The sequence below is a fragment of the Scomber japonicus genome, chromosome 5 (genome assembly GCF_027409825.1).
Source record: "Scomber japonicus isolate fScoJap1 chromosome 5, fScoJap1.pri, whole genome shotgun sequence".
NCBI classification, from domain to species: domain Eukaryota; kingdom Metazoa; phylum Chordata; class Actinopteri; order Scombriformes; family Scombridae; genus Scomber; species Scomber japonicus.
In genome coordinates, this window is record NC_070582.1 from 13,274,643 (window position 1) to 13,289,547 (window position 14,905).

Below are 14,905 nucleotides of genomic sequence, written 5' to 3' on the forward strand. Positions count from 1 at the left end.
TACTGCACAGGAAGCGCTCAACAGATGACTGAGCACAAGCCTGAATTAACAGCAGGAGTGGACACAGCAACAGGGGAACTGTGGGAGTTTCACCTTCATAAAAGCCAGGCAGGCGGATGTGTCCCATTTTTATTTTTTCGTGTTATGGGATGGGAACGGAAGGCTTGCAGAGGGCCTCACATCTAAAGGTGTACCTGTGTCATGTCATCTGCCACATGACGTGAATAAAAGCAGAAAAGCATACAGTGTCATTAACAGTGGGATTGACACTTTGTAACATATTGCTAACCACAGGTGTGAATTCTTCTTTTGTAGCCAAAGGGGTGGAAATTAAATCTGTTTCACATCATTTTCACTGTATCCATGTTGAATAGTATAATGAAACATGTTTTAGTATTGGAAAATAACCAGATACAGTGTCACTCTTTCATTTTATCTTTAATTCAATTAAAGGTTGAATATGTAGAATATTTATTAAAAGCTATATTTTAAAAAATAATAATACAGCCACGGGGCATTTTGAGGGGTACAGAATGAAAGTATTGCTTTTCCATAAAAAAAAAAAATTTAGTCTGAATTAATATTTTTTTTAAATTTTGACGTTCTGTGTACATTATACCAGCCAATTGGCGGCCGGAATTGCGGGTTGCCAGGGTTATCTGTTGTTCCGGCGCAGCTACTGTAGGCTGGCACTCGGTGAAATGGAGTTGTAAACAAGCAGAGCCGTGTTGGACTTACTAAAACCAGCGTTTTTTGCTCTCAAGTACAACTTTTCATCACAAAACTTCGAAGGTAAGACAGAATATCTGTCGCTGTAAATAAGTGGTTGTTTACCTTTGTATTCTTTGGCTGCTGGTTCACTGAGTTTTTAGCGCAATAATAGTGGTATTGTTGAACTCGCCAGGGTCTTAGCTTTCATATGAGATGCTATTTGTTTGTGTACCATGAAGTATCAAAACGGTAGAAATGGAAATGTGGAGAGTGGGTTGACTTTCTGACACTATTCGGATTTTGATATTTGATCATTAACCTCTTAACGCACGCTGTTCCGTTCACGGGACAGGACGGATGTTAGGAAGTAGCCACACGTTCTTCTGAATGTTTTAAACACCAACCCTTAAACATATATATTCATGCCGTACATAGTTGGAAAGCTTAGATTGACCTGATTCATTCAAGACCACTCACGACTTATATGGTTGCTCACAGCCGTAATAGTATTAGCGATTAGCTCGGCTAGCCCCTGAGCTAAGTAAGAAAAGCTATAATGCCTACATACCTTCAAAGTCTTCCCTTTATCCACAACGTTCATCTTATGACTCAGGACTTTCTGTACAGCTCGCAAAGTATCCATTCTGCTGAAATATGAAATCCGTTTCCTTCTAACCGGAATACTTTCCTCAATATGTCAACATGTATTTAGTCCAACACGTAATGTAATAACACAAATAACAAACCATATACGGTCCGTTTACGTCATTTCCTGACCTGCGCGTCCATCTCAGAGTACACGTGACTAGATGTTTACGACCGTGAGCCTCTTCTGCTTCTGACGACACCACACACAAGCCGATCAGTGCTTAGGATTAGGCAGTACATGCAGAGACATTGCTGCTACCATAGACATATATACGTATATATGTCTATGGCTGCTACTCCCACAATGTAATGTACCTCTGTGGTTTCAAGTCAGTTACAGCGAGGGTATGTTCGCTTCCTGTTTTCAAAATAAAAGCACCAACTCTATCGTTATGGTTTTCTTAATAATAAAAGGCAACGGGTGTTTTATTTTGTGAAAATTACCGGAAGTGCGTTACTCGCTACGGCTAACTTGAATGGCTCCGAATTCGCAGGAACAAAACTTTAAGCAGATGTTATTTGGACAAATTAGCGTCACATTGTGGATCTAAAAGGCTACTTTCTCGCCTAAAAAGGTTAGACATGTGGATAAAGTGGTATATTTACAGAGTTAGAGCTAAAATAAAATCCGGCACCGGACCTGGCAACCCAACTGCTGGAATTACTTTTTGGTTGTTGCGACTACGATCTCGAGACATTAGATGGCGTTGTTCTGCTCATTCTACATATTCTACCTTTAAGGTTTTTGTGTTTCTTTTTGCTTGCTCCCTCTTGCATCATTTGTGGAGAGAACTCAAGTTTACATATCATGTGTATGTGGTTTGACATTTTGCTTTTGTTTCTTATGATCTGTGTCTTGATGTTGTATTATACCAAGATGTAGTCAGAGACAGATTTTTACTGAAGTCATAATAAAGTTGTAGTTAACATGTTGTGCTCCTAAAACTACCAAATTGCATAATAAGCCATTGGAGTTGAGAAGAAAGCTCCTCTCATCACCTAAAATTGGTGACACTGCTGTGATGGATACATGCAGTCTATCAGTACAAATATCTTCTTTTTTTTAACAAACATGACATTGATTGTACTGCACCTCGGTCACAGCTCTATTGACATTCACTGGCATTCAGCTTGTGTCATTTACTATCAGAGCAAAAATGTTAGAGTGAATTGATTTATTGTAGGCTAACTTCCAGTAGGGTGTGCTGCAAAGATTACTACTAAGTGTATACTTTGGCATTGGCGTGCAGTACGAAAATGGGACATGATGTGCTTGGCACAATGTCAGCATGTTATGAATAAGTGTTATGAGTTTTGTGGGGCTCATTAAATATGAAACATCCGTGTAGACAGCTCAGAAAAGCTATTTTTATTGGAACACTTACGTACACAAAAAGCCAAGGTCACATCTGATGGCCTGTGAGGATGTGACGGTCAGACCGACCTTGGCAATGTCTTTTGTCTGTTCTAAGCTTTAATTTTGCTGAAAGAAAATAGCACCATTCATTGGATACTTTCAAAACTGCACCTTCTGTACCATTACTGCTTTTAAACATACCTCATGGAAGAAAATAGATTGCGGATAACTATTATATTTGTCTTGAGAAGCTGTCTATTAGTATGTGATTGATGGCAACATGTCTTGGAGCTTCACTCTTCAAACCTTTACGTTAGGCAGGTGAGTAGCTGTAGGGAAAGGGGTTAAGCAACTCCCCTCGGATACTGAGTTGAGGGGCAGACAGGATGATAATCTGGGTAAAGGATGGAGAAAAGCTGGGGTTTGGAGCTTGTGTTATGAGAGGAATGTCTGCTGCCTTGCTGGCGTGACCCTGCTTTAGTCTCCACGTCTATCCCATGTTGTTATAATATACTGTTCGTAGGCTGACTACACATGTAACACACTGCTTTGCTGTCTGACAGGTCAGGACAAGATGAATACATCTTCATTCTGGATGAGTGGAGATATAAATGGAGCTGCCTGACAGTACGTTATCATTACCAGACTTTAATAAAACTGACAGGAAGTAATTATTGTCGTCACTTTGCTGTTTGACAGACTCATTGATTTAAACATTTCAGCAACTCTGTAGTGGACTCAAATTCTTTATTCAAAAAAAAAGAAGAAAAAAAAAACATTAAAAATTGAATCCAAGCAAAATACAGAACTCTTATTGGGAAAATATTCAAACACAAGTAAAAGTACTCCTATTGCAGAATTTGTACTACTTTAGATCATCAGAACAAAGCATAATATTGTATTTGTTGATCATATATTTTGCATGTAAAATCTAAATCTGCAATGTAATGAGCAACTAAAGCTCTCAAATGAATGTAGTGGTGTGACAAAAAAACATGCTGGAATGTAGTGAAGTAGAGTAAGTAACGCAGAGTAGAAATACTTTATACTTAAGTACTGTACTTTCTGCAAATGTATTTTCTGTCAAACTGCAGTTTTGTGCAGCATGAGGCTCTGCTGTCATGAGAAACCAGTGTCTTTCCAGCAGAAACAGATGGAGAGAGTAAAATTCTTCTGTTAATGAAACCAACACCTTGTTAGACTGTGCTCTCCCTGTCTTGTGAAAGCACAGTGGGTTTAGTGAGCCTGGCTAAGGGTTAATTCTGCAGATGGCATATCCCGTGATTGGCGCTGGCATGTCAGTGTGTTTAGTTGTTAGAGGGCATTCAGAGAATCATAACAGCAATCACGTTACAAGCGAGCTGATATGTCAGTGTGATAAAAATGTAAGAGGATTGTGATACATCACTTAGAAAAAGTCATCTGAATAACATTTTCTCTCTGTCACAATTCTAAATTACTATTGGTTTAAATGAGGTTTGAGCATTGTATGCTGCACTTTGTTGTGTGTAGTAAGCAGAAAATGAACAGACTCACAAATGTGTGTGTGTGGGGGGGGGGGGGGGGGGGGGGGGGGGGGGTGGGGGGGGGGGGGGGGGGGGGGGGGGGGGGGGGGGGGGGGGGGGGATTTTTACAGAAAGAAATTATATGTCTTGGCATGGATGTGTTGTCTTGACTATTAAAATGCCTTAACATGAGTGAGTATTGCCACCTAGTGGTCAAAATCTAGACACGGTTTGAAAAAATGGTGAGTGCATTCAAATATACTTTATTTAGACTAAAAATTACTCTGTTAAAGGACAGTGCAGTAATTTCATTTGTGGAAAAGGTATTACTTGTGAATAAAAGTTGTTGAGGTTTTAATAAAAGTCGAAAGATGCAGTTTGTTGTACCTTATGAATTTGCAACTCTTAAGCAATCCTCTCCCAGAGCAGTCTAGATTTGACACATTATGAATTGACTAATTATGAATAGGAGCATCAGGTCTAAAATATACATGCTAAATCTAAAACATCAATATGTCCACATATGAAATCCTGCAGAGATCTTTCACCGCCTGTTGTGGGATGTCTTCATCCTCATAGAAAATGAAGATAAAGTAGTCCTGGCTGAGAGGAAATTTTACCATTCAGTGCAATTCTTTTGATGTACACCAACACCAACGTTTGTATACAATAAATCATCCTACAGTAAAATGCAGTTTTCTTGAATTGCAGTCATTTAGACCCACAGCAGCTATCAGCAATGCAGGAACAACAACAAAGGATTTTCAGCTCTACAGAGATAAACCCTCCGCATACATAACAACAGTACTATTTCCTGTTGTTTAGGGAACTGAAAGAGATGGCAGCGGTGATAAGAAGATCTAAACTGCCCTATGTTCAGTTGCTTAACCACTGTTCAAATGTGTTCAAGGTGTTAAACTGTTGCCTAATGGCTCATTCGTCCTCCAGAATCAACCCCCTGTAATCGCTGCATTTAGGGGATCTTGGACTGATTGATTACGGTTATTTTTGTTGATTACATTTACAGTAACTCCCAAATGATGCTGTCTGGCAACAATAATGATGTAAGATGATAATCAGTGACACTTGAGTGACCTGGCATGGTCTTTATGTATTACTTTGTACTGGCCTCAGTCAGACATGGATTTTTCACTTACCTCTTTTCTTGTTGTAGCTGGACAAGGTCTTTCTTTTTCAAATTAAGCAGCTTCTGTGCATTGCATCTCAGTTCTTAACAAATCATGCACAAATATACACAGAGGAAGAAATGACTTAGCAAAGAGCCAGTATTGGTTCACTGCAATAAAAAGACCCCATTAAAATGTGATTAAATAAGAACTTGAAGCTATGATCAGAAGAGTAAGTTCGATTCCTGGCTTGGCAACACAGTGTTTCTGTGGACGGCTTTTAAATGTGAATATGCACGTATTTTGTGCAATATTTTGCTGACCCATGTACAGAAGATAACATGTATTTATAAACAATGCCCCTGATTGCTTCATTTCCTGACAATTTATCCAATGACACGGGCCAAACCGCTGTGGCCTACTTGTTATCAAAGCTTTATCGCTAATTATTAGATATAAATCATAACGTTGTAACATGTAACATTTAAATATTGTAGTGTGACTACCTGCCACAGCGTCCCTTCGATAGCTCAGTTGGTAGAGCGGAGGACTGTAGAGGCAATATGCTGAAATCCTTAGGTCGCTGGTTCGAATCCGGCTCGAAGGAGACACCTTTTTTTTTTTAAACCTGATACAGATACAGCAAATCACACAAGTTCGTCGTTTGAGAACCAACCGTCTAGCGTGATCCGTCTTTTGAAAGCAAATCAGATGCACAAGTTCATAATTTAACTACTAATCACGCCGCGTATGTTTAACGTCAATCAAATCTCGAATACCAATTTTGAAAAGCGCTTCAGATTTCTTCCAGCTGTTCCATAACTTAACACACTACCACCGCCATTATTCGTCGTGTTTACGATTTTAAAAAGTCGTGTCTAAATTAAGGTGAATTTGAGTCTTATTATTGCCATCCACGTAAACACCGCCCCCTCTGGCCATCATGACATTTGCAGGGCCAACATAACATCTATGGCATTAACCAGTTCAATAAATCAAGCGGTAATTTTAACTTGCTGACTATTCCAGACCAGGGTGACCAGTTTTTCAGGTGTGCAGATCATTCGAGAGAATAAATATATCCCAGTTATAGGTATGTAACACATGCTGCACCAACTTCAAAACGATACCAACAATAAACCTTTATCGCTTGAGGTCTGCATATTTTGATTCAGTGCTGATTGTGCAGTTGGTACAGGTGCATTAAGTATCATGAGTTCAATCATTGTTTGCACTTCAGCTGAGGAGGTCATGTTTGTCCTTTGCTGAGTGAGTTGTTTGCTCCATTTTATTTGACATAAGTCATGTTTACTTTGTCAAGTTTGCACATCTAATCTGACATTCTGGCATTGTTATGATCCATCAAGTATGTGTGGGACCTATGGATGATGTGATTATGTTGTGTGTTGTTTATTTATTTCTGTATTCAAGATAATGGGATAGAATTTAATTTGGGCATATACTTAAAAATAAAACCACCGATTATAATATACCTTTTATGAGACCTGTCATAGGCTAACTGCATATTAAATTGTAATATGCATGGATTGTATACGACCATTGAATCATTATAATATAATTTATTGCATTTACTCATTAAAAAAAGTAGGGTTAGGGTTAGTAAAAAGTAGTTTTCATCATTACTGAATGGATATAAAATAATCAGCTATTGAAAACAAATAACATTTAGGGAAAAGTAAAGTACATGTTTCTTGTACCAGTTGAGAGTTGCAGCACTGCTGATACCTGTAACAGACATTCCTCTCTGTGTAATCAGGAAGTACTGAACTTTAGCCTATTGGTGTGCATCTTTGTGGTGTATAGGAACTCATATTTGCTTTTCATCACGTTTGCCTTTCATTCATTCATACACGTTTGTTTAAGTCACACACTACTGCAGAAACCTAAATTTAGCAGCTGTTTAGCAGTTTGTTTTTGAGAAAGGCCTGAAATTGCAACACAAATTGACATGTTTTGATGATCCGAACAGATTCAGTCGAGGTGAGCACAAAGCTACAGTATTTTATTTTTTTTTAAATTTTATGTGAGGTTGAATCATTCATGTGCACATAGATTTCTGCCCCACATGTTTCTATCTGTCGAGTTGTTTGTGTAACCTTTTGAGTTCATTGACTAAAGCTGCCTTTCCAGGTCTGTGACATACCACTTCCTCAGGTGTTTATTCAGAGCACCTCAAGGTGGCAGAGCAGCATCTCAACCTGGACAGAGCAAGAGCAGTGTGACTTTAGACTTAAAGGTACATTCCTCCCTGTTTACACTGAGTGCCATTGTATTGCAGATATTGGACTGACAAACAAATGGCTTTTGGACTTCAGTCTCTACATCACTGAAAATGAAACACTCCACATACAACACTGATACTGAAACTTATCATAATTAACACACTAGATGGTTTAGTTACAGACACATTAGAGCTGCAATGATTAGTCAATCACTTGCCAAAAAAGCAATCAACATTTTGAACATTTTGATAATCAGTTCATTGTCTTGAGGCATTTTTTCAGGGGAAAAAAAGATTATCTGGTCCCAGCTGCTTAAATGTGATTCTTTTTTTTCTTTTTCTTTTTTGGTCTCTTAGTCTTTTTTAATAAGACAAGATAAACCTTTATTGATCCCACAGTGGGGAAAATATACCGCTACAGCGGCTCAAAAAGATAGGGATATGAGAAAAAAAACAATTAAAAAAAAATGTATAAAACAATCAAATTAAAAACTAAAAAAGGACCGTAAGGGGAATTATAGTGCAGCATTTTACAGTCTGACTGCAGTGGGAATGAAGGAGCTGCAAAAGCGCTCCTTCTTACATTTGGGGTGTATTAGTCTGTCACTGAAGAAGCTGCTTAAGGCCCTCACAGTCTGATGCAGAGGGTAGGAGGTAAACTGAATCCCATCTTGGGATTCATGAAACACTGATTGACATTTTCACCATATTCTGACATGACCAAACAGCTAATCAATTAATCAAGAAAAAAACCTGACATATTAATTGATAAAAAAAAATAATTGTTAGTTGCAGCTCTAGTGGTGATGTTTAAAGTGATACTGGAAGATCATTTCACTACTGCTATGACAACTACTATTAACTACACTACCAGTACCTAAAATGAATCAAATAATAATAAACAAATGAAACCAGAAATAAGTCAGTGTGAAGCCATAACTGTCCTAAACAGACAGAAATAAAAACATGTCTCATTGGCCTTGTGTGTTGCCAGGAAGTGCATCGCCATCACATGGAAGTCTGTCTCCCAACTACAGAGATGTGGCAACCCTATTTGGTATATTGACACATTGTCAGCCTCTATGATGGACGGGTTGTAGATTTACAAGCTTCTGTCTACCTTGCCTCTCATTGTTATTATTTATCTTTTTTATTTTTATTCTATTTTTTTCCTCTCTCTCTCTCAATTTGTTGGCGGTTGGGTTGGGGAGGGGTTTTGAAGCTGTGTTTGTGTTTTCATATATATCCTGGAAAATACTGAAAATAAAATACGCTAAAAAAAAGAAATAAAAACATGAAGCTAGTGAACCCAACGCAGGCGTACATCACTAATTAAAGAATGCAGCTTTAAAACATTTTATTGTTTAAGTTTTACAGATGACAGTTATTAAATATTTCATAAATTACTCAAGAGAAATCTACATATAATCATAATGTTTGTGTTATGTCATTAAAAAGATTTGATAGATAGGTTGGTGCAGTGGCTGAGGTAGTCATGAGGCAATAAAAACTTAATTAGACACATTTTAAAGCGACGACAAAAGTGTTGATAAATACAACTCACACAGAGATGTTTGGTTGGTCATTCAAATCCTTTAAAGTGTAAATAAATGATGGTTGTTTTGCTTTAGTTTTTTTTCATTTTAGTTGTTAAATAATTTTCACTTCAATGCTCAGTTCATAGACTCATGACGAAGGCGCTTCCTTGGTGATGCTGGAGGGTCCAGAGAGAAGGCAGTAGGAGAGCCGGGGCGTGACTCGGGGATGTACTCTGTCTGATACTTGTCGATGTAAGGTTTGGCCACATGCCACACCTGAAAATACACACACGTCATTCAGAAATCACCATTTCTCTTCGGTTTGCACCCCGATGCAGCTTCTATGTACACTGGACACATTTTGCAGTAACACAAATTAAAATAGCTTCCTTCATCACAACAGTTGGCACTTGCCTTCTGGTCGATCAGGAGACGATGTGCAGCCTCGATGTCTGGAGACATGAATCTGTCTTTAATCCACGGTCTGTTTAAGGCAGAATAAGAGAGGGGCTGAGAGAAGTGGACCAGTGGCTAAATATTAACTATTCTGTACATCATTTCATTGGACTGGAAGCTGTGTACATTGGCCACATCTGTTTGACTTACTTGACCACACTGCGCACAAGGTCATAGACCTTCTCCAGCGGAGTGGTGGTACGGAGTGGGCGGAGGAACTCGATACCCTGACAGGCTGCCAACAGCTCTATGGCCAGAACTGATTAAAGACAAATAAAATCAGAGGATGAACATGTAAAATATTATGAACTACTGTTTTACTAATTTACAATCTTCTTTAAGTGGATCCTCTTTTTAGTGATAATTACTTGAGTAACCAAATTATAACATTAATGAAACACCTGATGTCACTACTGTTATATGAACATAGCCCTGTTTTTGCAGTAAAGTCACAATGCTGCATATTGGACACAATAGAATAGACTATACTACATATGGGACTGGACAAAATATCTGACATGACATCAAATATAAAACCCTAACTCACAAACAGAGCATCAGAAAAAAGTCAGCACTCTTGTTTTTTTTTGTTAATTCAAACTATGTGTTCCTCCACTTCTTTGATGAGGATGTAGACATTGTGAAGATGCTCAACCTCATCATTGGGTTAGTTAACTGCTCCTGATTTCATTTTGCATGCATGCAATTATTTAGTTTTTATTTTAACATATTTGTCTTTTCTTGTACACATTTCCATGAAAATCCATTCAGAGAAAATCCATTTTGCCACAGAGGTGTTGATTTTAAGTTTTAGTTTAGTAGTAAACATCCATCTTCATGTGGCTGACTCTTTCTGTTAGTGTCTGAAGCCATGTAAATGTTTGCTGTTTCGGTGTCATACATGGTTGTCTGGTGTACGCTGGCATGGCTTTCAACACTGCTACCTTTGCACATCTTGGCAGCAGAAGCACCAGGAAGTCTCTGAACTTTTTTTCCAATGTTAATAAGCATTGCATTACATGTGATGCTTCAAAAATGTTGTCCTTTTGACTTATATAGTGTATTACTGTTCCTACATTAGCAAACCGTAGGTGATAAAATTGTATATTTTTCAATGCAATCACTTCACCATGGTGATCAGCTATATTTGTGTCTCACAATTTGTGTTATAGAAACATTTAAATTAATAATAGCAATAATCCAGTCATGGCATGTATTGCCTTACCTTGCTCCACATGTTCGATAACTCTCAGGGCCTTCCTAGCAGCCCAGCCCCCCATGGACACATGGTCCTCTGTGGCAGCACTGGTGGACAAGGAGTCCACAGAGGATGGATGACACAAAACTTTGTTCTCTGAAACTAAAGTTTAAAAAAAAAATCACAATATTAAAAGTCAATGTTTATGCTCACATGTAACGTTAAAAATGAAATATAAATTCACACCAACCCAAGGCAGCAGCGGAACAGTGAGCAATCATGAAGCCTGAATTGAGTCCTCCCTCATTGACAAGGAAGGCTGGCAGCTCACTCAGAGATGGATTACACAACCGCTCAATCCTCCTCTCACTGATAGAGGCCAGCTCATGGACTGCAATGGCTAAAAAGTCCAGAGCCTATGAGGAAGAACATAACAATGAAACAGAGGGGAACAGAGTCTACAACAAATACCAAAAAGCGATGTACATACCTTAGCTGGGTATTCTCCATGGAAATTCCCACCTGAAATAGTCTCACCTCTTTCTGCAAACACCATCTTGTATGTCCGTTAAGAAAAATGTATCACTGAGATTAAACAAAAAACAATACAATTTGTGGCAGAACCTAGTACTCATGGTTGGAAAATGGCACAGCTGGATTTACATGACAGACTAATCCTCTAGTCTGCAAATTAATGAAGGATACAGGGTTGTCAGTGGCACTGTTGATTTCTGTATTGATGATGCTTTGGACAAATTTTATGGTGTCATTAGCGATTCCGTGAACCTGTGTGCAAAGAGAGAATAAAAAAAACAGCTGAACAATACTTAAACATAGTCTCCAATTCCAGCTCTTATGGGACCCTTCACATGAGCCTCAACCTTTTCCAAATTTGGAAGGAAATTTGGAAATTTGGGAGTCTGCAGTAAACAGGTGTGTGAACCTGACTTCACTTGAGGTTACCTGAGGACAGCACCGCATGGTGTAGGCATCCTGGACTCTGTCACAGAACCGGTGGCTCTCTGGAAAAAACACACATTACTAAAAGCTATACTTTATTAATGCCTGCAGGGGAAAATATCCTCTGCATTTGACCCATCATAACTTTTTATGAGCTGCAGAGCTGCAATGAAGTGAATCAGCTATGAAGGCAGTGATGGTACATACAATACAATAATACTTAACACAAGATGTGACATGTATAACAGTAATTCCACAATTATTTATTGCTCTATAACTTCTCTGTTTCAGAATATGGGTGTAACCTCAGACCTGCAATCTCAGATGGATGGTGATCAGAGTCCAGCAGCGAGCGGAAGCGTAGGGCCACCTCTATCTGTCCTGGGTGAGGCCGCAATGCATGGATGTCTACAAAGCAGGCAAGAGAAAGGATGAAACACATCTTGGAAAATCTTGGGAGTTGAAGGTAAATGATCATATCTAGTTTTGGGATTTTTTTTTATCATTGCTGCTCACCACTGTCAAACGCCTTGGTGGTTCCCTTCAGCACCTCCAGGGTGAGAGCTGCAATGATGTCTGCCTGTTGGGCGATAGACTGGGCTCGCTCCACGGCCTCCGCCCCCAAAGAGGTGATCATCTGGGTCCCATTGATCAAAGCAAGGCCCTGTGAGGGGGAAAAAATGTGATGAGGTTTTTTATAGCTTCAGAATCTGATTGGAGAATGCCAAGTGAGTTAATAAGTGCATGAAACAGTTAATTCAATGGTTTATGGTGCAAATAGCACCAATATGTTTGTCCTGTACTTGAGAACGATGACAGAACAGGTTCCCGATGAATGCTGGGTTGATATTTTTAGTGCAAGCAAATCAAATATAAAAGAGCATGGTCTGATTTAAACATTACCTCTTTAGGCCTTAGTGATACTGGCTTGAGTCCATGGGCCTCCAGGACCTGGCCAGAGATGAAAGGAGAAACAACATGTAAAAGGTCATGGGTCATCAAAAAGCAAACATGTTTTCCTATTAGACATTGCACCCTTTCACCGCAAGCAAAAAGAACAATTCCTGTTGCATTTAGGAAGTAGTTATTGTTGTAGAGTCAGGGAAAAGTCATGACAGCTCTATCTGTAAGCTCTTACATATTTGGCATCGGCCCATCCACTCTTGGGAGACCACATTTTACCCTCTCCCATCAGCCCCAGGGCCAGGTGAGAGAGGGGTGCCAGGTCACCACTAGCACCCACTGTTCCCTTCTCTGGCACAAAGGACAGACAGGAAGCTGCAGGGACAAAGTAAGTTAGCGATTAAGATTAGTCATTTGATAGTCTGCTTCCCCAATACTGAACTGAACGATAGTGAACTGCAGCAGATAGCCCAGGTCAGCTCAGGTAAAGTGAGGCTGGTGTGTCCAGCTGGGGCTCACCGTTGAAAGCCTGGATCATGGAATGAAGGGTCTCCAGAGAAATTCCACTATGTCCTTTAGCCAAAACATTGATCCTCAGAGCGAGCAGCATGCGGGTCCTCTCTGGGCTTAGTGGGTTTCCCACACCTGCACATCGCATCATAATGTCAGTGATACAGAAAAACCTAAAACACCTTGTCAGTAACACCAAATGTACTGTGATACTTTAAAATCTAGACTGAAATATATTTTATTACCTGCTGAGTGTGAACGCACCAAGTTCTCCTGTAGCTCCCTGTGGAACAAAAAGTGCCAAAAAATCAGCACATTAAAGTGTTCACACTGAACTTTAGGAGATCCACAGTTGACAAGAAAGAAAATGGACAGTAAAATATTGTTTTATACTTGAGTTTGCTGACAGGAATGACAGTTCGGGCAAACTTTCCAAAACCTGTTGTGATTCCATAGACAACTAAAGGAAGAAGGAGAGAGAAAGAGAGCTGAATGCATGATGTAATTCATTTTAATGTACTGTAGTTTCACAGTACTGGTTAATATTAAGATTTTTGCATTTTATATCTTTGTAGACAATCATGTTATCTAATTTTGAATCATCTTAACCTTTGTTTTCTTTAACTATGGTGTCCAAAAGCTCTCTGGATTGCACAACTCCCCTTTCTGCCTCCGGAGTCAGCTGAAAATATTGGTAAACAGAATGATAACGTGAAGACAAATATTACCACAGGAGAGCCATGACAACAAATAACAGTGTGTTGATCATTACCTTTATCTTGTAGAGTCCTCTGCCTAAGTTAACCAGATCTGTCGATGTCAGGCTGTTTCCATCCAGTGCAATATACTACACATCAAGGCACATGTTACATAATACCAGTCAATATATAGAAGCAAAATAAATGCAATCTTCAAATTTAAACAGAAAATAGTTCAAATATACACTTACCTCACCAGGTTCTTTGTATGCTGCCGTTCTATTTTACATAATTTAATTAAGGATAAGAATATTTAGTAAACATTCAGTGTTGCCATTTTTACTGAGATTATAAAACCCCCCAAATTGTCTCGATGCGTTTTATAAACAACACAAATTCGTATTTAGCCCTTAAGAAGTAATTGTAGTTATTTGAGCAAACTAAATAAGTCTGACTTAATTACATCAAAAGTTGTCACTGTCTGTTTGGCACCAATAACACGTTTAAGGATACAGATGAGAAACGCCAGGCTGACACGGTATGAAGTCAGGAGACATGGTATCTCCTTCAATAGCTGTAAGTAGAATATAACAATATATTGAACACATTTTCTCTAATACTGTAAAATCATTTGATGTCTGGTGTGCTTGAAGCATGACTCCCCATGCACCAATACGCACAAATTACGCACAGCTAGTGGCACAATATCTCCACTGTCTTCCAAATCTGATGTACAAGTATATTTTATATTTGCATGTATTGAACCATACCAAGCTCGACAAAGTCATTGTCTTCGAGTACATCATCGATGGTGTCATCCGCGTCCAACAAACCCGAACCCTGGCACCTGCGCACAACAAAACGAGTGTCTTTCACAGCCGTGATGCCGCCGTTGTCTGGTTTGTTCTTCACGTAACGTTTGACCGCCTCTTGTCCAAGCCATCTTATAGTGTTGGTGGTATCTCGGCAGGGCACTGCCAACCACTCATCTCGGATGTGGACAGTAAAACGAGGCATTGCGCTTAAGCAGGACTCTGTTGCACTGAGAGCTG

General features: G+C 39.2%; 1 protein-coding gene and 1 non-coding gene across 2 annotated transcripts; one reads left to right on the top strand and one right to left on the bottom strand.

The window, feature by feature from the left end:
* The first annotated feature begins 5,867 nt into the window (after positions 1-5,867).
* Positions 5,868-5,955, top strand: trnay-gua (transfer RNA tyrosine (anticodon GUA)). Its single transcript is given in 2 exon segments — positions 5,868-5,904; positions 5,920-5,955. It is a non-coding gene; the product is annotated as a tRNA-Tyr (tRNA).
* Positions 5,956-8,930: 2,975 nt separating this feature from the next.
* Positions 8,931-14,905, bottom strand: hal (histidine ammonia-lyase). The gene is made up of 20 exons (XM_053318650.1): positions 14,624-14,905; positions 14,367-14,427; positions 14,105-14,132; positions 13,928-14,002; positions 13,765-13,837; positions 13,549-13,615; positions 13,401-13,438; positions 13,165-13,290; positions 12,881-13,020; positions 12,646-12,693; positions 12,259-12,406; positions 12,055-12,150; positions 11,746-11,804; positions 11,488-11,568; positions 11,273-11,338; positions 11,033-11,198; positions 10,810-10,944; positions 9,735-9,843; positions 9,543-9,612; positions 8,931-9,404 (listed from the first exon to the last, which is right to left on the bottom strand). The coding sequence occupies exons 1-20, from the start codon at positions 14,868-14,870 to the stop codon at positions 9,264-9,266; spliced, it is 1,974 nt and encodes a 657-aa protein (XP_053174625.1). The 5' UTR covers positions 14,871-14,905; the 3' UTR covers positions 8,931-9,263.

Coding starts and splice junctions, on each gene's coding strand:
- hal (XM_053318650.1), bottom strand. CDS start 14,870: ATGCCTCGTTTTACTGTCCACATCCGAGATGAGTGGTTGGCAGTGCCC. Junction 14,133..14,366: donor CAGCCTGGCGTTTCTCATCT/GTATCCTTAAAC, acceptor TATGTAAAATAG/AACGGCAGCATACAAAGAAC. Junction 12,694..12,880: donor GATGGGCCGATGCCAAATAT/GTAAGAGCTTAC, acceptor ATCTCTGGCCAG/GTCCTGGAGGCCCATGGACT.